Here is a 26766-nt window from a genome sequence, read left to right as displayed (position 1 = left end):
CATAGCCGGGTGAAGTGGAGGGACACAATAGCGGTATGCCGGAGGAAAATGTTTCTTTCTCTCAGCTTCGGCTTCCCGACACTCCAGTAGAACGTGGAAGACGGTCAGCCTCTCTCCGCATCTACCACAGCTCGGAGGTTAATTTCCAGCAAGTAGAAAATTATGGGTCTCAAATGTGTGTCCTATTCTGAGACAGCAGAATAGGACATCTGTTTGCCGTGATTTTGTTGCGGAGGGCCAAAAAACTAGCTGTGGCTTAATCAAGTGGAGGTGATTATTTATTTCATTCTCCCACAAGCGTTTCCAGTGGCTTCGCAGTTTCATTCGGAAAAAAAAAAGGCTTGAAATCTGTGGTAGGAAGAGTAGTGGTAGGATTAATAGCTTGCGATGTAATTGATGTGGCCATTTGGTCTGCCATCACATTACCCTCGATGCATCTATGCCCAGTAACCTTTACACCTTTAGACGCACCAGTCGACATTGTTTTCCCTGGTGACGTCATGTACACGATTCTCACTGCGTCACGACGTGTCAGTAGTGTACTGCAAAGCCCGCGTAAGGGCACACAATTGTTTGCTTTAAGAGCCCTAGATAAAACAAATTTACAAGGTAGCGCCACTCCTGATTTCCTGCTGATTTACTCCTCCTCAAACTGCACGGGAGCGCCCCCGAAACGGCTCAAAACTAATAAGGGCGTGCATAAAAAAAGGAAAGTTTGATGTGAGTTATTATCATGCCGAATAGAAATATGTTTATTTTGATAGAATTAAATCAAATATACAGTAAGCAATTGCTTACTTCAAAGTACAAGGTACAGTATAAGAGGCAGCATAATGCGTGCTGTCTAACTAGCAACGTTGTTGCATGTTTTATATTTTACACCACTAGCCATAGCGCCTCGCATGCTCTTTTGCATGAGGCAGCTTCAGTCCAAATTCATCCTTGTTACTTGCTCTCCACTCTAGCGGCGAAGAGTAAAAGATCAAATAAGTCATCGCTTAGCCTCACTTCATGCGGAGGGCAGGACGTTAGGTATGATATGTCGTTGTTACTGAGATCAGCTCCTTGTTTTGACGCTGTCAGGCCTACACAGATGATGCCGAGGTATTAAATAGGTTTGAATTTAGCTATAGCAGATGGCGCCACAGCCTTAGCGCTGATGATGCGCTGACAATGCGGAACGCCTGAAATGCCTAATGGTTCAGTGCATTATTATTTTCTACTGCGCCCTTCTACTGTGCGCGATGACGTCCTCAATGTCAGTGCGAAGCAAACACCATCTAGACGCGGAGCAGATGACGCAGCATGGATGAGCATATTCAGAAGGACGCTTGCCCCTGTTGACGGCTAAGCAAACCTGAAGGAGCTGCTGAGAAAAAAGTGCACTGCAAGTCAAACAAAGCCCCGGCATGAAAGTATCCGTGGCCTATAGTTACAGCACCGAAACATTTGTTGTTTGTGGTGTATTAATGGCGCCGGCGTGCGGCTTTACGCTTGGTGTCATACAGCTGTTTCGGGGCTCCAATGCAAGCGGCGTTTCAAATCAAATCAATTCAAAATTTTATTTCATCTCTCAACAGAGAGAGAAATGGGGTGGCGGAAAAAAGCTGCATTACTGCATCTTGACCAAGCCCGGCCCCCTATTTCTTTCTAAAAAAAACTTATCTTCGGTGAAGTATACTCTGTCTCATAAGCGGCGTTTAGCGAAACCAAGGCTGCAAGGTATGAGAACGCAGGTGCTTTCTCAAGGTGAATATAATTCGCATATCAGCTACCACGCCCCAACTGCGTATTGTTGCGCAGCGACGGACACTGTGGACACTTGTTGCGCTACAAGCGTCGGTGGCAGCCAACAAAACGCGAATGAAAACATTTCGATGTGTTAGCCTATTGTCCGAGGCGCCAGTAGCTTCCACATAGCAGGAAGGAGCTTCTCATACAGATTATTACAGCGCCGCGTGTTTTTATGCGAAGCATATTACTAGAGCTCAACCCAGCTCCTCAGGCGCGGCGGTGTCGCCTTCAATACCATGTGACACCGTGACGTCACGGCAGAGGAGAAACGGGGCTCTAACTCGCGCCGTCGCTCGCGGCGTCGCGGCGGTGTATAAGCAGCTGCGCTTGCCTCTGCTAGACACTCACGAGGTGAGATGCCTCCTGGAGACAGAGCTGCTCGTTGGAATGAGAAGCGAAGGTTGCGGCGTGCTACAGAGACTGTTTCTAGGTGGCTTTGCTACGGCGCAGCGACTACGCGCCCCGCATCGGACGCGTTGAGCGTCGAGCAACGCAGCGTTCGGCGCGACAACGAAATGTGCGCCTGAGCAAGCGCCACACGCCTGAGCCGACGCCGACGACACCGGCTTTTCTGCGACACGAGCTCCTTAACGCTGTCGCGTTAAAATAAAGGCTAGTATGCTTCGCATCCTGGGCTTAACCTTAGCTAAGCCACAGCCAGTTTTTTTTATGCCGGCTGCCGTAGCACACTATAAAACGCCGTCCTATCTCTGGGCTACGACTACGCCTTTTTCTCCCGGCAAGAATCCGACCAGATGATCAGCGAATGCGCTCTAGTTTTGAACCTTATTACATATCATATCACCTCTAGCCATATTACATATCACCTCTAGCTATATTGCACATCAAGTGCAAGTAATTTACCAATCACAGACTCGAATGAAGTAGAAAAGAGGGAGTAAGCGCGAGAGTGAAGAGTGCGGTGTCACTATCTCGTAAACGTGTTTTATCTAGGGACATCAGCTTGATTAATTTGTGGCTTTCCCGTTGCGCGCATCGATACCATTTTCGCGAAAGGTTATCGTCAATGCATTCTGTGCACGACGCGCCTGTCTACTCAAGCTGCCTTAAATAATGTCAGAGGGGATATAGAGGCCCTTTCAAAACTTCGTACTTAAAAGGAAGAGGTCTGGACACCGACCCAAAATGGTTTAAAGGAGTTATTTACGTTTCGGCTCCCCCACGGGAGCCTTGTTCACAATGAAAGAAGCGGCAGAGCTGGCGCCCTTTTTTATGCGCGTCTCAAAACATGATTAAGGCACCTGGCATACATGGGCGGCAGATTGCCTTCGTTGCGATTAAAAGTGTGCGCCGTGGTTTGGATGATTAGGGACTCAAGATAAAGACGCGAAGAATGATTTCTTTCCTTGGCCATCACACGAGATTTCTCCCAGTTAATGTTATGTGATGTGGCTGCGCAGTGTTCGGCCAAGGCATTCGATGCAACGTGTCGTTTTGGACGTCATTCATGTGTTGCTTAAGTCTTGTTTTGAAGTTGTCGGTTTCACCGACGTATATACATACCGACAGTCCGCACACGGAACGACATACACCACGCCTGAGAACTTGTCCTTTTCCAAAGGGTCCTTCACATGCACGAGCTCGTGTCTAAGTTTCCGGGAGGGCACGTGCGCAGCCTGCACGTCATATGACCGCAGGACGCGTGCAAGAGTCTCGCTTATGCCGGGGACGTAAGGAATCGGAGCCCGTCTCTTGGGGGGTCCAGGCTGGGTGGGTGCTGTACGAGCCAGCTGGCGCCCTACTGAGTCAATGACGTCCTCAGGGTGTGAAACTTCGTTGTCACAGTAAAGCAAAGAAGTGACAATGAGCAGATTTTCTTTATTTTCCATTGGCGTGAAGCACGAAGCCAGACATTTTGAAACGTGTGTGGACATTTTATGTCCGCGTGAAAGAAAAGCAATACATGATGGAAATGAAACAGTGGGGCTCGATGACATTTCAAGTTGGCACTGTGCGCTGTGGTTCTGTGGTTCTAGGCACTGGTGGATCTGATAGGCTGCTGCCATTCCAACATGAGCTCGCAGATTTCAGTTGGGGCCGTCCCGTCCTGTTCAATGCAGGAAAAGGCAAGAATTTACTGCAAAACCAAGCCGCTACGCTGATGTGGCTTTTCACATTGATTATTTTGCGAGCGTTGTTGTTATCATATGATACTAAATACGCCGGGAACTTCCACATATTTAATCTCCACAACAATAATACTCGTTTTTTTAAAGCGATAACGTTAAGGGCACCGTGTCGCAGAAAAACGAGTATTGGTACTGTCGTCAATGTGAGTGGAAATTCCCCTATATAATATATATATATATATATATATATATATATATATATATATATATATATATATATATATATGCCACGCCTTGCTATGTAACATGCGGTATATGTGGGTTATGTTACCACACCGTTCTATAACAATCAGATTGCTCATACCTTGCCTTAGATTCCTGACAAAGTTATTCCTCGGGATTTTCAGAATGATAGTCCACAAACAATGTCATGAAACAAAACAGCGACAACGCATGCCTTTTTTGTAACATCTTGTCACACTAAAATACTAAATGTGTGAAACGGTAATAGAAACATGAAAATGGCGCAACCTTTTTTTTTTTTTGGTGGGGGGGGGGGGGGGGTGAGGCTCGTCTTTGCACTACGTACTTCCGACATCAGCCCACGTAATAGGCCGCGTTTCTATCAGCAAACTCACACTCGTGCATAGCGTTCGTCGCCAGCGTTTCCCGGTATACATTACGGTCCCATAAGGCTGCATTTGCCGGGAAGCGTGAGAAGCAGTCAGGGTTCTTTGAATGCGTGGCAGCGCAACTGTGGCCTCCAAAGCAGGCGAAGAAGAGGAAAAGAAGAAGAAGAAAAAGAGGAAGAGGAAGAAGAAGCAGGAGAAGAGGAAGAAGGAGAAGAGGAGGAGAAGGAAGAAGAAGAAGAGCTTGTGTGCAGGTAGCGCGAGAATGGAACACGCTAGCGCGCTCGACCTGAGCGGCCGCAATGTCGGCCGCTCTCTAAATCCACGCTGCACCATGGCTGGCCGCCCTAAGTAAACCGCGGCTACGGCGGCTACCTCTTAGCGCCATCTCCCACAAATGACATTTGAGTTCGCCGGCTAAATCAGAATTACTCATCCTAGGTGCCGTTACGCACCGCCGAACGACTCAGGAGAGCACGCACCTCATCACGCTGGAGGTCAAAGGACACCCCGTAACCCTGCGTGCTCTAGCCTATGAGGCCTAGGTGGGGCTCCGTATACAACGCGACCGTAAAAAACAGATACTAACCAACGCCTCAGCAACCAAGCTATAATCAAATAGGAAGGCTCGTCTCTCGCATTGCCGCCAAAAACACGGGAATGAAAAGGAACGACCTGATACGATTGGTACAAGCCTTTATTATCGGCCGCATGGTGTACGTCTCGCTGCACCATGGCTGGTCAGCCTAAATAAAGCGTGGCTACAGCGCCTATCTCTGCGCGCACCGCCTTCCACAAATGCTATCGACTTCCACTCAAAGGCGAAGCTTAAGCGACCTCCAAATGTTCTTTTTGTATCCCTATATTTATTAAATCGCGTTCGATATTAAACTAAAAGTAAATAAACTGAAAAGTCGAATGGTTTCAAATGTGACGGATTTATACGTTAAAGCAAAGCCTATACACTTGTGCTGTGTCAACGCGACGATATTGATTTTATTTTTTCGTTTGGTGCCAGAGGCCACATCGAACAGAGCAATGCATTGCTGTTTCAGTTAATACGTTCTGAACTCTGGGGCTCCACGTTCCAAAACCACGATTTATTTGCGAGACACGCCGTAGTGAGGGACTCCGGATTAATTATTACCACCTTTAATGCGCCTCCAAAGCACGGAACACGGGTGTTTTTGCATTTCGCCCACATGGATATACAGCCACCGTAGCCGGGATTCAATCCCGCGACCTCGTGCTTGGCAGCACTACACCATAGTTGCTAAGCCACCGCGGCGGGTAGTTATTATGTTCTTGCACTGTGTAAAAAAAATACAGGATGTGAATATGTAACAAAGAAAAGCAATGCATTTAACGGAACGTTTCTAGTCCGCATTTCTCGTAACTATAGTGTTATGTACAAATATTGTGGCAGAAATGTTTATCTTTCTTTATTTCTTTATTTTTCATTACCGTGAGCGCTTTCGGGCTGCTACAGCGTGGGCATTTTAACAACACAGTGACCAAAACATACAAACAGCATATAAACAACATAATGCACCGTAATGCAGGTCTTCATAGAAATAAATAAAGAAGCGTGAAATTAAAATTAAACCATCAGCGATTCTAACTCCTCTTCGAAAATTATGCCTTATTGTGTGTACCATCTGATATTTCTGAATTTAGTTTATTCCACTCTTCTATAGTTTTAAGCAGAAATGAATGTAAGCATCAACTCCAGGCAAATAAGTTTCAATATTGGTGAATGTGTGTGCTTTCTCTGTGATCGTTTATTCGCGCAGTTAAAAAAATGTTCGTTGATGACTGGGCGTGAGCCAACTTAAAATTTGGGGGTTTGCCGACATAAATTTGGGTGCGGCAAGATTGGTTCAATCCAACACGAAGGATTGAACCATGCTCGCTGCAATCGGGGTGTACGCATGGGAAGGTGGTGCGGAGGCGCATCCAGGAAAGATCACCGCGCTCTTCAGTCACTGCCCACAATCCGGCGGCCGCCAAGCTTTCTGCATGCCCATGGCGGCGCTGGTCTCACCTGAAGAGCGCCCCCTCCACTTTAGAAATATTTTTTTTAATCCTTCTAGGTCGTAAGTCGATACGACATAAGTCAAGCAAGTCGCCTCCGAGATTTCTCAGCCCACTGCGGTCAACCGCGGGCGGCACATAATACCGGAGGCCGTGTCGCGGAACCGCGCTTTATAAGTCGTCCGCCAATTCCGGCTAGCAGTATTAACGACGTTTTTAAAGCGTCAGCATTCTTAGGGCCCTTCTCGCACTTTCCGGGGGCTAGCTATTTATGTACATATCTGTGTTTGTATCTAAGCGCTTTCTCGCCTACTCTGTGTCACAGAGTAGCCCTCTCTGTGGCTACTCTGTGTCACAGAGTAGCCCGTTGCAGAATGGGTCGTGAATCGGGCTGCTGGGCTAAGCGAACGCGGTTCCAAACCAAACATCGAACCAAATTGGGTCACTGACTATGTGGCAATGCCGTCATAGATGTGCCGGTCTTCAACGAACCTCTTTCACGCAAACATGGGTCACTGTGTATTTTGGACTGGGTAGGCAGCCCTCTTGGAATTAGTATGTGCCACTCGGTCTGCATGTGCTGGTTTTCAATGAACCTCCTCGACGTCAACTTCGGTAACTAGGCATGTGGCAGTGGGGATGTGCCGCTCCACAATGACGAAAAACCACCCTTAAATTTCTCCGATGCTGGGCGGAACCAGACCGACATCGCAGTGGTTCCTTAAGGACAACAACCCGATGCATTAGGAGACTGCGTATGGACCGCTTTCATCGAACGTCGTTCACGCCAACGCTTTCGAGCTGCGCCGCGAATGTATCGGCTATGTGCCCTCCTTCGTTAAAGCTCTCGCCAAGTTGGGTGACCGATTATGTACCAGTGGGTATGCGACAAGCGAGGGAACAATTCTCACCGTTCGCGGGCACCAGCGCGCCACGCTTCTAGTCTCGGAGGCCACGCGCCGGCTTCTCAGCAGTGCCACTAGATGGCGGAGCACGTCCAGAATGAAGCGCGAGAGAGTAACCTGGTTGGCGCATGACGCAGTTATCAGCGTTCGCACGCACCGACGCGCCATGCATTTCAGAGGGCGCGCGGAAGCTTCGCAGCGGCAGCGCTAGATGGCGCCGAGTGTTCCTATGGAAGCGCTAAAGGGGAACCCCACAGCAGTTCAAGCTTCATACGTAATTCGCTTCGACTGTGGCAATACATTGTGCAGCTATAGATTGATTCAATGCTTTACCGGCGACAATAATGGTGATATTCGTTCCGCCAATTTTAGTGTGGGTATCGAAAACATCTGCTCTTGCGAGCCTTTCGAGATTCATCGACCCGCACTTCAAATACAAAACTTTCTCCGTGGTTGCTGTATATGTATACACTTGTTATGCGGCCCAGGATTTTGTTGCAGTTAGCTTTTAAGGCATGCGCTGACGACGCCAAATTGTAGGTGACCGAATGCATGCGACACAGCGAACGTACAAACGAAGAATGTGACGCCAAAAACAGAGCGAAAAAAGGGAGATGAAACGACACACCGCAAGCGCCAACCACCATCTGGTTTACGGCACCTTAGCGAAAGAGTTTGTTTGTTTGTGTTCCTTCAGTAACGGTGCACACTTCTTGTGTACCCGACTTGCTTTTGCCAATTGTTTCCAGTAACGCTGCGGGAAAAAGAACGCGGAAATGAGTCATAGGTAAACTGAACCCCCCTCCCCCCTATTGCACACTCACTCCATTTTACTTCTATCCGATGAGCCTTTTTATGCACACAAACACTTGACAAAAGGCAATGCCATATTTGAAGGAACGTTCGTTTTGACAGCAACGGTAAAATAATAGGCTTTCCTTCTTTGTAATGAATAATGAACAAGTACAGTCGCGGACAGAATAAAATGGACCACGGGATCTCCGAAAACGTTCGATTCCCGAGCAGCCTGTAGCAGTAACCAGTAAAACTGCCCACGACAACATTGTTAGCATATTCTAGTCGAGGTCCAAAATGCAAATACCAGATTGCGTTGTGAGGTTGCGGAGATATTCAGCTTTTTCTTAGATTTCATGGTCCATAATATTCTGTCCGCGACTGTACATCTTATTCGAGCCGGTGATTCCATTCTAATAATGAAAAAGAAATCGGCAAGATGTAAGTAGAATAAATTGAGGTTTACTGGCTCTGTAATTATGCGAGGACTCGGTAGAGTAGAAGATACAGAAAAGATGATTGTGCCACTTTTACTTTGTCAGTGGAGCCATGTTGTCCTTCGGAATAAAAGTCAATGTATATCACTTTTACATATTTACTGACAAATCCATCATAACTCGTCAAGGGACACACACACACACACACACACACACACACACACACATATATATATATATATATGACACATGGCACTTCCTCCTCCTTCTATCTGAACAAGCGAGTATGCGCGCGACGCCATCGCCCTCGCCGACCATGCACGCCAACTTGCCCGTGCTCGAATGACGGACTCGTAAACCACTCAGCAGCGTCAGTACAACGCCCGCCATCGTGACGTACAGTTTTCGCCTGGTGCGCTCGTGCTCCTGCAGTCGCCCTTTCGTCACGTCGGACTTTCAGAAAAGCTCATTTCGCGATACGCAGGGCCTTACCGCGTGCTGCGCCAGGTGACGCCTGTGACGTACGAAATTGCTCCTGTGAGCTCAACCTCGTCCTCTACTCTGGCATCTAGTGATGTCGTGCACATCAGTAGGCTCAAGGCCTACTACACTGCTTCCGAGTCCGGCCTTTAGTCGCTCCGGGACGGTGCTTTTGCCGCCGGGGGTAGTGTTACGGAACAGTATTTCCAATGACGAAGAGGTGAGCAGTGAGAAGACGACGACGACGACGATTAGAGGCAAGCGCAGGCAGTTGCCTCTTGGCCAAGTGTGGCGTATTTCCCTGCAAATATACTTGTATATAGCTTTTCGTCTGCCTCTGCGTCTATAGCTTTTAGTCTGACTCTGCGTCAAGCTCCTCGTCGTAACACAGTGTACCTGGGCTTCGATGAAGGAATACGTTTCACCAAAGCAAGTAGCTTTTGCAAAATCAGACCTAAAGTTAGCGAAGGCTATCAGTCCTGTGCAACTCAATCATATATTCGGGGCCCTGCGCAATCATGACATCGGTGACCCAAGGAATATGCTAAGCAGTTGCGTCCGCGTATTCTATGCAGTGGTGATGCCTTTCCTTCCGGTTGGCGAAGAGCCACAAACGTGTCCTCCTTTTTATGAAAGCGCTTAATCTAAGCCCGCCCTTCATTCAATCATGAGTGATCGAAAAGATGCGAATTGATAGTGAACTGCATGGTCCGCTTTATTTATTCCAAATAATCTCCTAACTATCGCACTTCGTTACTCCATAAACTCTATCATCAGGCAGTACAGCTTTCTTTCCACGCACAATAAACTCTTCCTTTAAAAAACGTTTCACTTAATGTCGCTCAATACTCTGTCAATTCCTTCATTACCCGAACAATAGTTGCAGGAAGTAGTCTGCGATGATACATCCCTGCTTAAATCGACTTCGAAGCTTTCCTAGAATTCTTACGCTCATAATATATTTAGATGCTCATTACGTGCACTTTTTACACTTGCTCACGTCTTCCTCAGTGGATTACTTGCTTTAATGTTTTGTTCAATCATGCAGCTTAAATTGCGAGTGAGGCTTGGTATGTAATTCCGTGTATATATATACATATATATATATATATATATATATATATATATATATATATATATATATACGGAAATGCATCAAGGGAGGTCGTTCTTTTATATATAACCTACTCCCCGTTGTGGGTATGTCCCATAGCATTGACATCATAAACATCAATACGGAGCAATCATCAAAAAGGCATAGTTGGTGTACGCAGGAGAGTAGGATACGCGCGTTTATGGCCTAATACTTAGAGCACAAAGCTGCTGTGTTGGTGGGCCGGGGTTCGAAACTCGCCACCAGACGCCCTCCTATTTTTTTTATTTTTTTTTGAAGAGTGAAATTGAAATAACTCGGCCAGAATCCGACCAGCGACCAGCCGACCAACCCAGGCGAAACCATGGAATTATAGGTAAAGAAAGCTTCGGTTAAGAAGAACAAGTAGCAGCGCTAGAGAGCGCTGAGACGACAAAGGGCGAAGTCGGAACGTTAGAGCCAGTACAAGCACGCGTTTGTCGTTGTACTTTCCGCCTGCGATTGCTAAGGCGCATGGTGTGCCAAACAAGCTTGTTTCGATGTACAAGTAACCCAAAATGATATCGTTGATACACGTTGGCATGAAGGGTATTTGGATATAGGGTGGCGGATTTAGTGTCACACGATTCACGAGTTGCAAATATATTCAGGTTGGTTGTGTATACTATGCGAAGTAACTGCAAAGAAAGGCCACCACTGAATGTGCTTTGCAAAGGAGCAACACGTGGTAAGGCAAATACGTAAATAATGTATCGTACACGAAGCACGGATCTGAAATGGCTAGCTGTGGAGCTCTTTTGGCGGCAACATATAGTATTCGAAGGCACGTGGTGAATTTATTGCATCGCGATTAACGTATTTCCCGCCTTTGAAATGTCGATCAGGCGTGCATAAAACCTGTTTCATCACGGTATAACTGCTATCGCTGTAAACCGTTATCATCATTTCTTTCACTCTTGACCATGCATAATTTCAAAATGAAACTTCGTTTCTCCTGTTGAAACCTAGCCCCCCACCCCCCCACCCCTATTGCCATTTATTAAGTGTACAAGCTAAGATGCACACAGTGTTCGCATACTTCGTAGTGGCAGGCACGTGGTATACACACCACTCCTACAGCAATGACTGCACTCAATAGATATACTAACCATTGGCAGTTGCTCCCCGAGTGCGTTGTCAGCGTCCTTACTGCGTCGGGTGTAGTTTCCCATGCATGGACGTATGAAGGGGCAGATGTACGGGGGATCCACGCAGTCCTTCTCGTTGCGTTCTGCACCAAAGGGAAGTCGTTGCCGTTAGAAACCATGACAGCCATTAGGAAGAGAGAGAAAAAAGAAAAGGAAGGAAAGGCAAGCTAGTCACGCAAATGCATGTCCGGCTTTGTACCTTAGGCTGGGGGAAGGGGGTTAGGGTTTGTAAAGAACGAAAAGAAGGAAAAAAGAAAAAGAAAGAAAGAAAGAAAGAAAGAAAGAAAGAAAGAAAGAAAGAAAGAAAGAAAGAAAGAAAGAAAGAAAGAAAGAAAGAAAGAAAGAAAGAAAGAAAGAAAGAAAGAAAGAAAGAACTAACAGACACGGTGCTTCATCTATATTTGCACAAAGACACAACAGTCGATCACTGATGTTTATAAACTTCATTAACGGGAGCAAGCACGTGTCGCTTTCTGAGCGTGCGGCGCATGTGGACGTGGCCCAAGGACTTTCGTCCCTGAAATGATCGGTAGTCCAGGTGATCTAACGCGGTCCAGATGCAAAAGGGCTGGCCACGCAGAGTTTTTTGCAGAACTAAAATTAATTTTAATAGTAGTTTAAATACTAGCGGCACTTAGTTAAGGATGATGTACAAGTTCAGTGTTCTATACGTGTTCTCTAAATTTTTCACTGGACCAAACGCTAGACCTAGTAGCAATGGGTACGACTATATAGGGCCTCTTTCTTTTTTTTTCAGTTTGAATTATTGCTAACGAAAATATAAAGACTCAAATACACGAATACTGCACCTTTAGCTAAATGACTTTCTCTCTGTCTCAGCGCAAGACACGTCCACACATATTTCACAACAATGCGGTCTTGTCCACATCTTACCAAACACGAGACTGACGACCAGCGAGACGATCACGTGGGTGAGGAAGCCGACTAGCACGACCCACATGAAGGAGATGTGGTAGAACCGGAGGATCCCACTGCATACGTGAACAAGGCGAGCGGTTTAGCACGGAGCATGGTATGTACAATGAAGTTCAGTTCTAATCATCTTCAAAAGCTGTGCACGCAAGCATGCGGAGTTTCGGTCTTTATCCGGCAAAACAAAAAACACCTGGCGTTAAAGGGGCTCTGAAACACTTTTTGAACATTTATAGAGTTAGGAAACGTTACCTATCTGTCGTAGAGACTTCTGTGAACATGTAAGCCAAATATTGCTGCACTGCAATATAATAATTATCTTGATTATACAATGTAAGCTAATGTCTGGCAAAAAAAAAAAGGATTGTTATCGGAGATGGCTACGAGACTTGAGGGAAGGTGAGTCCATTCCCGAGATGTACGTGGTATGAAAGATTCAAAGAAATACTTCGTGTAACATGAATCAATTCCTGCTTCACTGCGATGACCGACACGGTTCCGAATTTACTGAGGCCGCAGTATTAAATCGTCGTGAAGTGTGTGTGATGGAAATTTTATGAAATTGCGAAAGACGGGTGAGCTTTTTCAGTGAAGTAATAAGATTAAGGCGACCAGGATCCTATGTTGCAGATGCATATTCAAGTTTCGATGGTATTTGAGTATTGCAAAGCTGTAGTTTTAAAGTAGGCGGTGCTTTGTAAAAGTTGCACCGTAAGAACCCGAGCATATAATTAGCACAGGTAATGACGTACTCTATGTTAATGGCCCAATTTAAGTTGTAATGTAATGTGTACACGAACATATTTACGTGATATGATAAAATCTGAGGGAACGTTGTAAGATGGTTAGTGCTAGCATTAGAATTAGATTTGGACACACGCATTATTTTGCATTTGTTATGTTCAAATGGTTCGTGTTCAGTTTATGAAATCAATAACCAGGCTAGCCTTGCACCGTTATAGATAGCTAGAAAAGGCAAGTTCAAAGAACCAGCCTACTCCGCACTTCTCGAACATACCAATCTCTAAAAACAATTTTTTCTTTCTCTTCTAACAGCAGATGACAAACCTGAGCACAGTATGTGCCGAAATAGTTTTTAAAATACGCTCTATGTAAGTTCGGTTTAACATTCAGCCAATTAACACTGGATGAGCAAGCGAAGCCTCAGCGTGTCAACTTGTCTTCGTCGCGGCACTCACAAAAATGTTTGCGCGTTGAAACGTTGGCTCCAGGCTGAGGCTTCCCTTGATCACCTCTCTAACTCGACTAAATTGAATTGAACCTCTTTGCATGTTTGAATACATAAGCTAGTTTTCGTTTTAACATAAAGCGGTAAATTGCATTTTACAAGGATCCGTGAGCATTAATTGGGCTTGCTTATATCTTTATTTAGTGTCCTTGTTTATTCACACAATATTTGCAGAAGTCCTTGTAAGCACTGTTGTATCTCCAAGTTTGTTTCCTTGCTTTTCTAGGAGTACTCCACTTGTGCCAAAGCCATAATGTATTACCTGAACACTAAATATACCGCAGAAGTATAAGAAGACAATATGTGCTCTGAAATTTAACATTGCTTTTTCCCCTACACTATGTGCCCCTCGCCTATGTGTTATGAAAACGATGGGACAGTGCAGCTCGAGCTTACCTTGCTTACAGCACATATATTTGCCTACCAATTCTTGTTTCCTGTTTTATTCTAGCGGAAATTGCCGAAGGCACATAACATACACATAATATGAAACACGTCAAGCAGCACGTATGCAACTACAAGTACGAGGGCAGCACAGCATAAATATAGTTGTGTGAAATTTCGTTCTCCCTGCTTTAGCGGCACGCCGTAAACGATGAGAAAACTTCGCCCGATTTCAGCTTTCAATTCAATTAAATAGGTTGCGTTCTATGTTTCTGTATGTTGTAAAATCAGTGACTGACAGCATTAGGTCCGCCTGACCGGTACGAATATTGTGAGCATGTACTGCTTCATTCACCATAGACAATAAACGATGTAAGCTTTTGAAACGTTTCTTTTATTTGTCATTTGAGGCCTCTCGATCACCTGGCGACATAATAAACATATCTGCAGTCATGTTACAGTGCCGTACACATGAATACCCGGGGTTCCCGAAAGCGGTAACAAAACGCCCAAAACCAGCGAGCTAGTAGCGCAACGAGCCCTACGAACCGCTACAGCTGCGGCCACATTGCTCACTTAGTAATGATGATAACATTAGTTTTTATTTTTCCAGCGCCATCTGTCGGTCGTATACTTTAGTTCACAACGCCACCGCTACTCTTATTTACTCTTATTTCCGTTGCACTGTAGAATGCAGAGTTTCCCTTCTCTAAGAGTGAATTCCAATGGTCGATCTAGAGAGCGGCGTTGAATCCACGAGAGATCAACAAAATTCGGAACGTGGCGACCCAATCAATATTGACACGTGTATTTATATTTATCGGGCGACCAGGTTTCACCGCCTAACAAATCTTATCGCGCAGCGCGGGACGCGCTTGCATGTATCCGAAGTTTTTGGAAAGTTATCGATGCTTCTATCCGCGTGTCTGTTGTCGCCGAACCTTGTGTTATCAGATTTCATCGCGTGACATGAATGGTGTAGAACTTTGTGGAAGACACGCGGGTCCAATCAGGTAATCTGGAACATTCGACGACTGATCTATAAAAGCCGACGCGCTTGACCCGCTGATCAGTTTTTCCGACGATCGCCGACCGTGTTCGCCGCTATCGTTGTGCTATAAGTGTAGCCTGTTTTTGTGGGCACAGGTTCGCCCAATAAAAGTTAGTTTTCTCGTTCACAGTATTGCTACTGTGTTATTGCTTCTTTCTTCACCGTCACTACCACGTGACATCTGGTGGAGGTGCTTTTCGTCCATGTACAGGACGCCCCCGACAAGCCGTGATCCCAGCCCAGACCGCGAACAGAACACCAACGTAATCCCGGACCACCGAGCAAGCCGCCGTCTTCAACAGCTGCCCCCGGAGCACGGACCTCTACCTGAGAACACCAAGAAGATTGTGGCCAAGGCAACCGCAATGGCAGCCCCAGCGTCCCCCATCGTCCTGCAGCAGCCCAGGGAACCACCGACGTTCCGCGGTTCCACATTTGAGGACCCGGAAACCTGGCTGGAAACGTATGAGAGGGTCGCTACGTTTAACAACTGGGCAAGCGACGACAAGCTACGACATGTCTATTTCGCATTGGAGGACGCCGCCAAGACGTGGTTCGAGAATCGAGAAGCCACCTTGACGACGTGGGACCTCTTCCGAAGCGGCTTCCTGAAAACATTTCAAAGCGTCGTGCGAAAAGAACGAGCCCAAGCTCTACTGGAGACAAGAGCGCAGCTGCCGAATGAGACGATCGCGATTTTCACTGAGGAAATGAGCCGTCTGTTCCGCCACGCCGACCCAGAAATGTCCGAGGAGAAGAAAGTACGTCTACTGATGCGTGGCGTAAAGGAGGAACTTTTCGCCGGTATGGTAAGAAGTCCACCGAAGACCGTCGACGAGTTTCTTCGTGAGGTGACGAGCATCGAGAAGACTCTGGAATTGCGGAACCGGCAATTTGACCGACGCACCAAGCCAACAAGCTACTCCGGAATTCAATCACTGGCCACGGACGATTTATGCGAGACCATCAGGGCCATCGTGCGCGAAGAACTGCGCAAGGTCTTGCCATCATCGCAGCCTCAAGTGGCCTCGATCGCCGACGTCGTGAAAGAAGAGGTGCACCGATCGCTAGGAGTTCCTGAGGTGCAACCACAATTACCGCAGCCCCAGCCAGAAGCGATGACTTACGCCGCCATCGCACGCCGTCAAGCTCCCCCTCCGCGACAACGCCAGGTCCCTGTAACGCCGCAATTCCGTCGTCCACCGCCGCCGCCGCCAGCACGCCCACCCGTCGCCCAGCGCACCTACGCGAGGAAGACGGACATTTGGCGCGCCCCCGACCACCGCCCGCTCTGCTACCACTGCGGCGAAGCCGGGCACGTGTACCGCCGATGCCCATACCGCGACCTGGGATTGCGAGGCTTCGCCGTGAACGCACAGCGCCCGAGGGAAGGTGAACGCCCTCGTGACATCGCCGATTACCTCGCCGCTACTCAGTGGAGCCCTCGACGACCGTCCCGTTCGCCGTCACCAGGCCGCTACCTGTCGCCGCAGCACCGACCATACACCGGCCCAGCCCGGGGCCGCTCTGCGAGCCCATATCCGGAAAACTAAAAGCAGCAACCGATGGAGGTGCGGTTGCTGTTCGTCGAATTGACGAAGATCCTCCGCCGCCGACGAAGACGACGAAGAAACCGTCTCGACGACCTAATGACGACACGCCGCCGTCCCGACGAAGTCAGGAAGCCAAGACTACACCGACGAAAGACGACTTGACGAAGCGACGTTCCAGCTTCAGTTCAACACGACGCAGCCGTGATCCGACGCCACGACCTAACTGCAACGCCAGACAAAGAACCACCGACCTTGACGTACTTCTCGACGGCCACGCAGTCACTGCCTTAGTCGACACAGGGGCCGATTACTCCGTAATGAGTGGACGCATCGCCGCCCAGTTGAAGAAGGTTAAGACTGCATGGGAGGGCCCCCAAATTCGGACCGCTGGAGGGCACCTCATTACGCCGACTGGAATCTGCACGGCAAGAATTACCATTCATGACCGGACTTACCCTGCCACCTTCGTTATCCTGCAACAGTGTTCACGAGACGTCATTCTCGGCATGGACTTCCTGAACCAACACGGCGCCATCATCGACCTGAAGTCGCAGTCAATAACGCTGTCGGAAGATCAAGCGATACCATCGGAGCGCCCTTGTAGCCACCACGCCTTGAGTGTGCTCGAAGATCAAGTGAGCATCCCGCCTCGCTCCAGCATCGTTATTTCGGTCGGCACCGAAACACCCGCTGACGTAGAAGGCGTCATCGAAGGCGACCAACGTCTACTACTCGACCGAGAAATTTGCGTCGCAAGAGGGATCGCTCGACTGCACGGAGGAAACACGAGAGTGTTGCTGACAAACTTCAGCCAGGAGTTCAAGCACATCAACAAGGGCACGACGATCGCATTCATCGAGGAAATACAGGAAACCAGCGATGCCTTCGTCATCTCGGATTCTGTTGCATCTACCCCGACGACCGTAGTTCCCGAGCCAGACTTCAACATAAATCCAAGTCTCCCCGTGATTAAGCAGCAACAGCTCAGAAGTCTGCTTCGACGATACAAAGACTGCTTTTCGACGTCATCAAGGATTCGACAAACACCAGTCGCAAAGCATCGCATAATCACCGAAGAGAGCGCTCGACCACTACGCCAGAGCCCTTACCGAGTTTCGACGCGAGAACGCGAAGCTATAAGACAACAAGTCGACGAAATGCTGCGCGACGACATCATCCAGCCGTCGAAAAGCCCGTGGGCGTCTCCAGTTGTTTTAGTGAAGAAAAAGGACGGAACCCTACGTTTCTGCGTCGATTATCGTCGACTGAACAAAATCACGAAGAAAGACGTATACCCCCTCCCACGGATAGACGACGCATTAGATCGGCTCTGCAATGCTAAATACTTCTCATCGATGGACCTCAAGTCTGGCTACTGGCAAATAGAAGTCGACGAAAGGGATCGCGAAAAGACCGCCTTCATCACGCCTCTATGAATTCAAGGTTATGCCGTTTGGACTGTGCTCGGCGCCTGCAACGTTCCAGCGCGTGATGGACACGGTTTTAGCAGGATTGAAGTGGCAGACCTGTCTTGTTTACTTGGATGACGTTGTCGTCTTCGCCGGAAATTTCGACGATCACCTTAAGCGGCTTGCGACAGTATTAGAGGCCATCAAGTCATCAGGGCTCACCCTGAAGCCGGAAAAGTGTCACTTCGCTTACGATGAGCTTCTATTCCTAGGCCATGTCATCAGCAAATCTGGAGTACGCCCCGACCCGCAGAAGACAGCTGCCATCGCAAAGTTCCCGCAGCCAATCGACAAGAAGGCAGTGCGCAGATTCCTTGGCATGTGTGCCTACTATAGGCGCTTTGTCAAGGACTTTTCACGCATCGCTGAGCCGCTGACGCAGCTAACTAAATGCGACGTCGAGTTCAAGTGGGAAACGCCGCAGGCCGAGGCATTTCAAGAACTCAAACGACGCATGCAGTCGCCGCCCGTACTTGCGCACTTCGACGAACACGCCGATACCGAAATCCACACTGACGCCAGTAGCCTAGGCCTCGGCGCCGTCCTGGTCCAGAGAAAAGATGGACATGAACACGTGATAGCTTACGCTTGCCGGTCGTTGTCAAAAGCGGAAGGCAATTATTCTACAACCGAAAAGGAATGCCTCGCCATCGTTTGGGCTACAGCGAAATTTCGCCCTTACCTATATGGCAGGCCATTCAAAGTCGTCAGCGACCATCACGCCTTGTGTTGGCTAGCGAACTTAAAGGATCCCTCAGGACGGCTGGCACGGTGGAGCCTCCGACTACAAGATTACGACATCACCGTAACATACAAGTCCGGACGAAAACACTCAGACGCCGATTGCCTATCCCGCGCCCCCATTGACCCGCCGCCGCAAGATGACGAGGATGACGACGCCTTCCTTGGAATAATAAGCGCGGAAGACTTCGCCGAACAACAACGAGCGGACCCGGAACTTAAAGGCCTCGTCGATTATTTGGAAGGGCACACCGACGTTGTCCCCAGGGCATTTAAGCGCGGATTATCTTCCTTCACGCTTCAAGACAGTCTACTCGTGAAGAAGAACTTCTCGCCAGTCCGCGCCAATTACCTTCTTGTTGTCCCGTCAGGACTTCGTCCAGAAGTATTGCATGCCCTACATGACGATCCAACCGCTGGACACCTCGGATTTTCCCGGACACTATCAAGGATACAAGAAAAGTATTATTGGCCGCGCCTGACCGCCGACGTCGCCCGTTATGTCAGAACATGCCGAGACTGTCAGCGACGCAAGACACCGCCGACAAGGCCAGCCGGATTACTACAGCCAATCGAGCCTCCTTGCCGACCATTCCAGCAGATCGGGATGGACTTGCTGGGACCCTTTCCGACGTCAATAACCGGAAATAAGTGGATCGTCGTGGCGACGGACTACCTCACCCGCTTCGCTGAAACAAAAGCACTGCCGAAAGGTAGCGCAGCCGAAGTGGCGAAATTCTTTATCGAAAACATCCTGCTGCGACATGGCGCCCCAGAAGTCCTCATCACCGACCGAGGAACGGCCTTTACAGCGGAGCTCACCCAAGCCATTCTGAAATACAGTCAGACAAGGCACAGGAGGACAACGGCTTACCACCCGCAGACGAATGGTCTTACGGAGCGGCTGAATAAGACCCTCGCCGACATGCTAGCGATGTACGTCGACGTCGAACACAAGACCTGGGATGCCGTCCTGCCGTACGTAACATTCGCTTATAACACGGCGGTGCAAGAAACAACACAGATCACGCCGTTCAAGTTGGTTTACGGCAGGAACCCGACGACGACGCTCGACGCCATGCTGCCGCACGTAACGGACGAAGAGAATCTTGACGTCGCTACCTATCTCCAGCGCGCCGAAGAAGCCCGACAGCTCGCCCGCCTGCGAATCAAGAACCAGCAGAGGACCGACAGCCGACACTACAATCTCCGACGACGCTTCGTCGAGTACCAGCCCGGCGACCGTGTTTGGGTATGGACCCCTATACGCCGACGAGGACTGAGCGAGAAGCTTTTGCGTCGCTATTTTGGACCGTACAAGATCATCCGACGTATTGGTGCACTGGACTACGAGGTCGTGCCAGACGGCATTTCGCTGTCACAGCGGCGCCGCTCACGACCTGAAATTGTCCACGTTGTGCGGCTCAAGCCGTACCACCAGCGTTGACGAACTTTGGGACTTCGCGTAACTGACCTTTGGACTTTATTTCTTTTCGTTGTTTTGTTACTTATGTTTAATAAGTGTCCCTTTGTGTTTCGCTCTCTTTGTAGCATCGGGACGATGCTTTTTAAGAGGGGGGTATTGACACGTGTATTTATATTTATCGGGCGACCAGGTTTCACCGCCTAACAAATCTTATCGCGCAGCGCGGGACGAGCTTGCATGTATCCGAAGTTTTTGGAAAGTTATCGATGCTTCTATCCGCGTGTCTGTTGTCGCCGAACCTTGTGTTATCAGATTTCATCGCGTGACATGAATGGTGTAGAACTTTGTGGAAGACACGCGGGTCCCATCAGGTAATCTGGAACATTCGACGACTGATCTATAAAAGCCGACGCGCTTGACCCGCTGATCAGTTTTTCCGACGATCGCCGACCGTGTTCGCCGCTATCGTTGTGCTATAAGTGTAGCCTGTTTTAGTGGGCACAGGTTCGCCCAATAAAAGTTAGTTTCTCGTTCACAGTATTGCTACTGTGTTATTGCTTCTTTCTTCACCGTCACTACCACGTGACAATATAGACCAGCGAAAAATAAACATGCTCCGATAACGAGCGCCGCGGAATTTTGGCGCCCGCCATATCCGCCAGCCTTATCGCGATTTCATCATTTGCACCTTAAATGCCATTTCTTAAAGCACGTATAACTCCTCGTCGTTGCTGCTGCTACATTGCGATGAACTAGACCTGCTCTCAAAATTGCTCTAAGCAAGAAGCACCGCTGCATGGCTGAACTATACCATTTCGAGAGAGAGAGAGAGAGAGAGACGAAGAGGGAAAGGTAGGGAGGTTAATCAAGGACGTGCCCGGTTGGCTACCCTGCACTTGCGGAGGGGGAAAAACAAAGAACAGATAAGGAGAGAAAAGAAAAAGTGGATGCCAAAGCATCGCCGGAATTATGGCGAAATTCTTCTCTGCTCGGCGGATCAACGAGCAGGGTTGCGTTGAAGAGCCGCATGATCCAAATCGACCGGTGGAAAACGCAAACTTCATCTAGATCGGCCTGTGGAATTCAGTTTCTTTGCCATGGAGCACGAAAACATGCTCGAGATCGAGCAATGGAATTCACCACAAGATTATATATAGCTCTTCCGTACTTTGGCGACTTGGCTTCTCCGCTCTGTAGTTATATAGCAGACAGCAGCCCCACGAACTCGGGGGGGGGGGGGGGGGTAGTAGGCAGAGAATGCTAATCGCAGTAACAAAAAATTTAGACAATGCCATCGGCCATAATACACGGCATACGCTGGTACTCGTGCGATCACGAACTCTAAGCAACATTACTATTGGTCAGTACATCAGAGGGAAAACCACTTTTGAACACCGAATGCTGATGCGTCCCCCTGAAATAACACTCCATTGCGCGTGTATGTGCGTGGATGCAGAGAGAGAACTATATTTACATCAAGGATCTGAGATATTTGAGCAAGTGGCTAAGGGAATTGAGTGTGGCTCACTATGGAAGCTCCACACGCGAAGCCCTATATTGAGCTTAGTGTCTCTTTGATCTTAGTCCGTCGTAGCACTCAGCATTTAAAAAGACGTCAGCTCCTTAGGCCGTAGGGTCTTCCAGATTTTGCTGAGTCCTTTGCATTCCCGCACGAAGTGGACATTTCAAGTTAACTCCCTCGAGCACGCGTAGCATTTCAATTGCGGAAGTGATTGCAGGTGGTCAAAATAATTGAGTTGTCCTCGCCACCGCCATCAGACGACAGCGTGGTTTTTCACGGCGTGTCCTACTCTCACCTTCGCTATAAGGGCTTGCGCTTCTCGAGATAGCTCTCTGAGAACAGGGTCGTCTGGATCAAGGGGATGTAATGTAAACCTCTTCCCTAATCTCAGCTTTCAGTGCCCTATCTCCCTTTCCCAGTGACGAATAGCAACCGGGTTAATCTTGGTTAACGTGCCTTTTCCTTATCATTTACCTATCTAGGCTGGGGCGCTTATTGGTTCGATATGTCAGGTAATGCTACGAGATGTGTTGGTGCTGCGACGTATGTGGACGTGCCGAAGTGTGCTGTGCAGGCAGCGTTCAGCATCGCCAGGTAATGAGACGGAATACGCCATGATCTATGGATTTTTCCTGCATCTCGGTGATGTGTCATTTTGTTGTTCAGTCATACCTTCGCGGTGTACAGGTGTGTGATTTAAAGATTATCTTCTGGCTCGTAAACACAAAATGTCCGCGTCAACGATGGTAAGCCGATAGATAGAAACGTCTCGATATTTTTGTGAAGCGTGCCATGAAGACTTTGACACTAATTTTATATATATCTTTTTTATTTTTTTAGCCAGCGCGCGCGCTATAACTTCACGAGTTGCGCTGAAATTCGTTGAGATAGTGCGCCACTTACACTCGAAGCCATGTTCGCTATCCTATTCACTAGCGAGCGAGAACATATTGCGTTTCCACATGTTGAGCTGATGACTAGCGTGGTAACACGCGATAAGAAAAACGGCATATTGTAGACATAAAGAACTAGCAATGATTCGTGACTATATATAGAATGTAGCGTGCACTCAACGACGAGGCACTAAAGAAGATTACGGTACAGCTCGTGCTCTAGAGGATTCTCAGCCCGTTGTCGCTTCCCGCATAGCGGTCGCTCTTCTCTTAAACAAAGCCCTTTATTAAATCAAAAGCACTTGCGCTGTGGTGTGACAGTCATATCAAACGTGAAAAGTGCCGGTGGACTTGCAGGGAAAATGACAGAGCTCTGCGTTCACTGTGCGTTAGTTTCAATCACGTGTTTCCGTTTCCCTCCACTTACTTGCTGCACCGTATCTGAGTAGACGTTAATGAAGGATGCATTATGCGAGAACTAAGATGTTTCACGAAGATTTCTTTATACGAAAGCTTTATCTTTTAAGCATGAACGTATTTTAGACCCCGCCATCATCCATATGCAATCTCTGCATCCCCATGGCTGCAGAGCGAGCCTTAGGAAGCTCGTATAGACGTTGGCGCGAAGTTTACATTCACGTCGAGATAGCACAATATAAAGCTTTTGTAAAATGTGTAAACTGCGCAGAGGTATAATAGTGCGTAAAGCAACCCTGGCTATTTTAGCACCTACTTGGTGTCTTCACGTCCGTTAACGAATGCGGCAGTTTTAAAATGTCAAGTATCAGTATTACGCTGCGTGCGCAGAAGGGTGTAGGTTTACAAACATACCTTGGCGCGGGCGGTGAGTCGTAAGATCCAGCGTGGATGGTTCGGTTGAAGTTTGAGCAACCGGCGGTTGACGTAGGCAGCTCGTCCGCTTGCCGAGGGTACACGATGGAGCCTAGAGCCTGCCAACCAGAGATGGCGATGCCAACGAGGATGCCTGCCATGGCACCCTGCGTTGCGCATGTGCAATATGTGTCAAGACTGCGCGGAGAACGTTCACGGAGAAAACACGGCGAAAAAAAAATGGCTGTCCGATTGGTTATACCTAGACAGGGAGAGGAGGAAATGGACAGATGAGAAAGCGAAGTTTCCGGTGTGCACATGCGCCACACCGAAAGTTTCACGTGACAAAGTGATCACGCTAACCCGTTAATCAAAATTTTAAAACTAATAACAAACGCAATAGCGATTTCGTTGATAAAAAAAGACGCTTACGTTCCAAGGGCCATTTCCAGCGCAACCTAAGCGAGCTAGCACATGACATTTACATTACATAAATGGCGATGTCTTGATGTCACTACGCAATCGGTTGCAAGCACACGACTCTTTCAATTAAACTACGCTAATTACCTTGTCTTGCCCGAAGTGAAGTAGTGCCACTTTGTGGCTTACACCTGGGCATGTGTGTGTGTGTGTGTGTGTGTGTGTGTGTGTGTGTGTGTGTGTGTGTGTGTGTGTGTGTGTGTGTGTGTGTGTGTGTGTGTGTGTGTGTGTGTGTGTGTGTGTGTGTGTGTGTGTGTGTGTGTGTGTGTGTGTGTGTGTGTGAGTGTGTGTGTGTGTGTGTGAGTGTGTGTGTGTGTGTGTGCGTGTGTGCGTGTGTGCGTGTGTGTTTGCGTCTGTGCGTGCGTTCGTGCGTGCGTGCGCGCATGCGTGTGTGTGTGTGTGTTTGTGTGACGACCGCGTCATGGCCCCTTTATGAAACGCACTTTCGCCCCAGTGCAGCCAAATACTCGCCGACAGCACCTGCTTACTAAATTTGCTCTGACGAATTGTGACGTGTCATTGAAGAACGGTGACCATTTCGGTCCAGTGGTCGACTCTGCCATCAGCATAAGGCAACAAACCAGCAGCGTTCTAGAATACGGGGGACAGCGCAGCTGTCCGCTTTTACGTGACCTGTGAGTTGAGTCGAGGGCTCTGTCGAGTATATAGTGATCAAATATTATTCTTTATATTCTCGTGCGTGCATGGCAATATACTTATATAGTATACTACAGAGACCACTTGTCCCAGGTCTACAAGGAAAACGAATGGTGCCTTGAAAATGTATAGCTTATAAAACGATATATCTAAGCCGAAAGCAAGTGCTCCCCAATCGATGAAGGCAGCCACCGATATTCCGACTTCCTTCTTTTCGTGTTATTGTTGTTGCTGTCATTGCTTTTTGGTGCAGAAAAGTGTGAGTGTAGGCTGCGTTAGAACCGGCTATTACAAAGTTCTTTTTAGTAGTTGTTATTGTTGTCGTCGTCGTCGTTGTCGTTTTCACTGTTGTGGCGTTTGACACTAAAGAAGTGCTATTGGTACTGGTGTCGAGTTATTGTACAGAACTTTTGAAGAGTGGCCGTTACCTTCTTCCTGCAGCAAGGAAAAAAGATGCCCAGAACAAAGATGGCCAGAAGAGGACCGGAGAGGGCCCCCACCAATGATGCCGTTGCCTGCGTGGACAAATGTGAGGACGTTAGGAAAGATACTTTGTCATTACTCAAGGGCTTACGAAGCCACTGCATGAAATAGAAAACCGCGCACGTTGAGCGAACGCTGACATTAGGAACGAAGATAACCGCGTCCGTGCGTGTAATGTTTGGAGCTCTAAGCGCTTGCAGTATATCACCTCAATCCAGGGTGGTGAGGCGTGCCCTGCCTAACATTAAAGAAACCAGGGTACATTTCAACATTTGTTTGTTTTAACTCACAGGCTGATCATGAGTGAAGATACTCTGTGGGATTAATATGTAGATAAATGAGCTATCTCGCTTACTTACGTGCACGATAGACTCCGTAGCTCCAGCGAGAAAAGCGATCGCTATTGAAAGCAAGCCATACGCCGCGGCTGCAATGTAAAGAAAACAATGACTGTATACTCAGTTGTACTCAATGTATAAGCCTTTTTACTCACTCACCCATGCACTTAGTAACTCTCAGAGCAGCGGCTTCCGTGAGGTTTACCTTGGGACGAACGAAGTCATGCCAGGTCACAGCGGCCAGAGCATTGTAGCCGGAGGACAGTGTGCTGGTTGAAGGGCATACATCAACGCATATGTACACATGGCACGAATGTTTCCACAGAGACCACATCTATTATCATTGACGGACAGACGTACGGAAAAGTAGCTATATTCTTATTGGAACCAACTCCTGCTTACATTTATCCTGCAAACGCTGCCTCGACACTCACACGAAATCAACTTGATTGTACCTGACTATCCCATGTCCTCATAAACTATGTTGTTCAAAGAATGTGGCAGTGTGGACAAAGGAAAAAGAAATGTTGCAACATAAATAACGGATTCTGAAGGTCCCGAAATCTCGCCGCGTCACGTCACCCTTAGCTCACCATAGAGGAGCGTATAGGAGCTTTGGCTTTGGCTCGGATGCGGGATCGAATCCCGCATCCGAGGCGGCCACATCTCGATGCTGGCCAAATGGAAAAATACCCGTGTGCCGAGCATCGGGCGCAGGTTAAAGAACCCCAAGTGGTCTAAATTGTTTCGGATTCCCCCACTACAACGGACCTCATAATCATACTGCGGTATTGGCACATAAAACTCCCGAAATTAATTTTTCATTTTTAAGCCCACGTCATCGCCTTACTGTGCTCAACTGCTGAAGTAATAATTCAGTCGGTGCGCCACCTCGAAAACAAGCGAACACTTGTTCCAAGAAATGTCGCCTGCATAATTTGGCCCATTGTATTGGTATATATGTTCAAGGGATGTTCCGGAGTGTATTCATATATACTGCGACACTGAGTTCAAATTAAGCTAAGCTCACCTGAGCGAACCGCTGAAGACGGCGGCCACAAGCAGCCCGGTAAGCCCCGGATACCAGTGTAGCAAGTCTTGTACTATGTACGGCATCAGCTGAAATTAAAGGGGCAACTGCAGTTGTTCGCAGAGATCTTCGTACATAGAATGTATAGCAGGGTAAATGTGCCAACAGTTAACTCTCCTCACTAGCATGGTAAACTTAATTACTTCATGTACCCTATCTACCGTTGGTCACAGGACGCTTTATGTTCACGCTGTGCTTCTATATGACCAGTTTAACCGTTGC

At 48.1% G+C, this 26766-nt stretch overlaps 1 protein-coding gene across 1 annotated transcript in view; it reads right to left on the bottom strand.

Moving 5' to 3' along the window:
* Positions 1-3629: 3629 nt before the first annotated feature.
* The window catches only part of LOC135915976 (sodium-coupled monocarboxylate transporter 2-like), a 76605-nt gene continuing 53468 nt past the window's right edge, over positions 3630-26766 (bottom strand). Inside the window, exons 9-16 of the mRNA XM_065449155.2 lie at positions 26485-26573; positions 25614-25723; positions 25476-25543; positions 25062-25148; positions 23497-23663; positions 12339-12436; positions 11406-11527; positions 3630-3862 (exon numbers count right to left, since the gene is read on the bottom strand). Coding sequence (XP_065305227.2) covers positions 3788-3862; positions 11406-11527; positions 12339-12436; positions 23497-23663; positions 25062-25148; positions 25476-25543; positions 25614-25723; positions 26485-26573 — 816 coding nt within the window. The 3' untranslated portion in view covers positions 3630-3787. The remainder of the gene's footprint in view (positions 3863-11405; positions 11528-12338; positions 12437-23496; positions 23664-25061; positions 25149-25475; positions 25544-25613; positions 25724-26484; positions 26574-26766) is intronic.

The sequence above is a fragment of the Dermacentor albipictus genome, chromosome 5 (assembly GCF_038994185.2).
Source record: "Dermacentor albipictus isolate Rhodes 1998 colony chromosome 5, USDA_Dalb.pri_finalv2, whole genome shotgun sequence".
Classification (NCBI taxonomy): domain Eukaryota; kingdom Metazoa; phylum Arthropoda; class Arachnida; order Ixodida; family Ixodidae; genus Dermacentor; species Dermacentor albipictus.
Note: the sequence above shows the minus strand (reverse complement) of the source record. Positions and strands in the feature narration are given on the sequence as shown.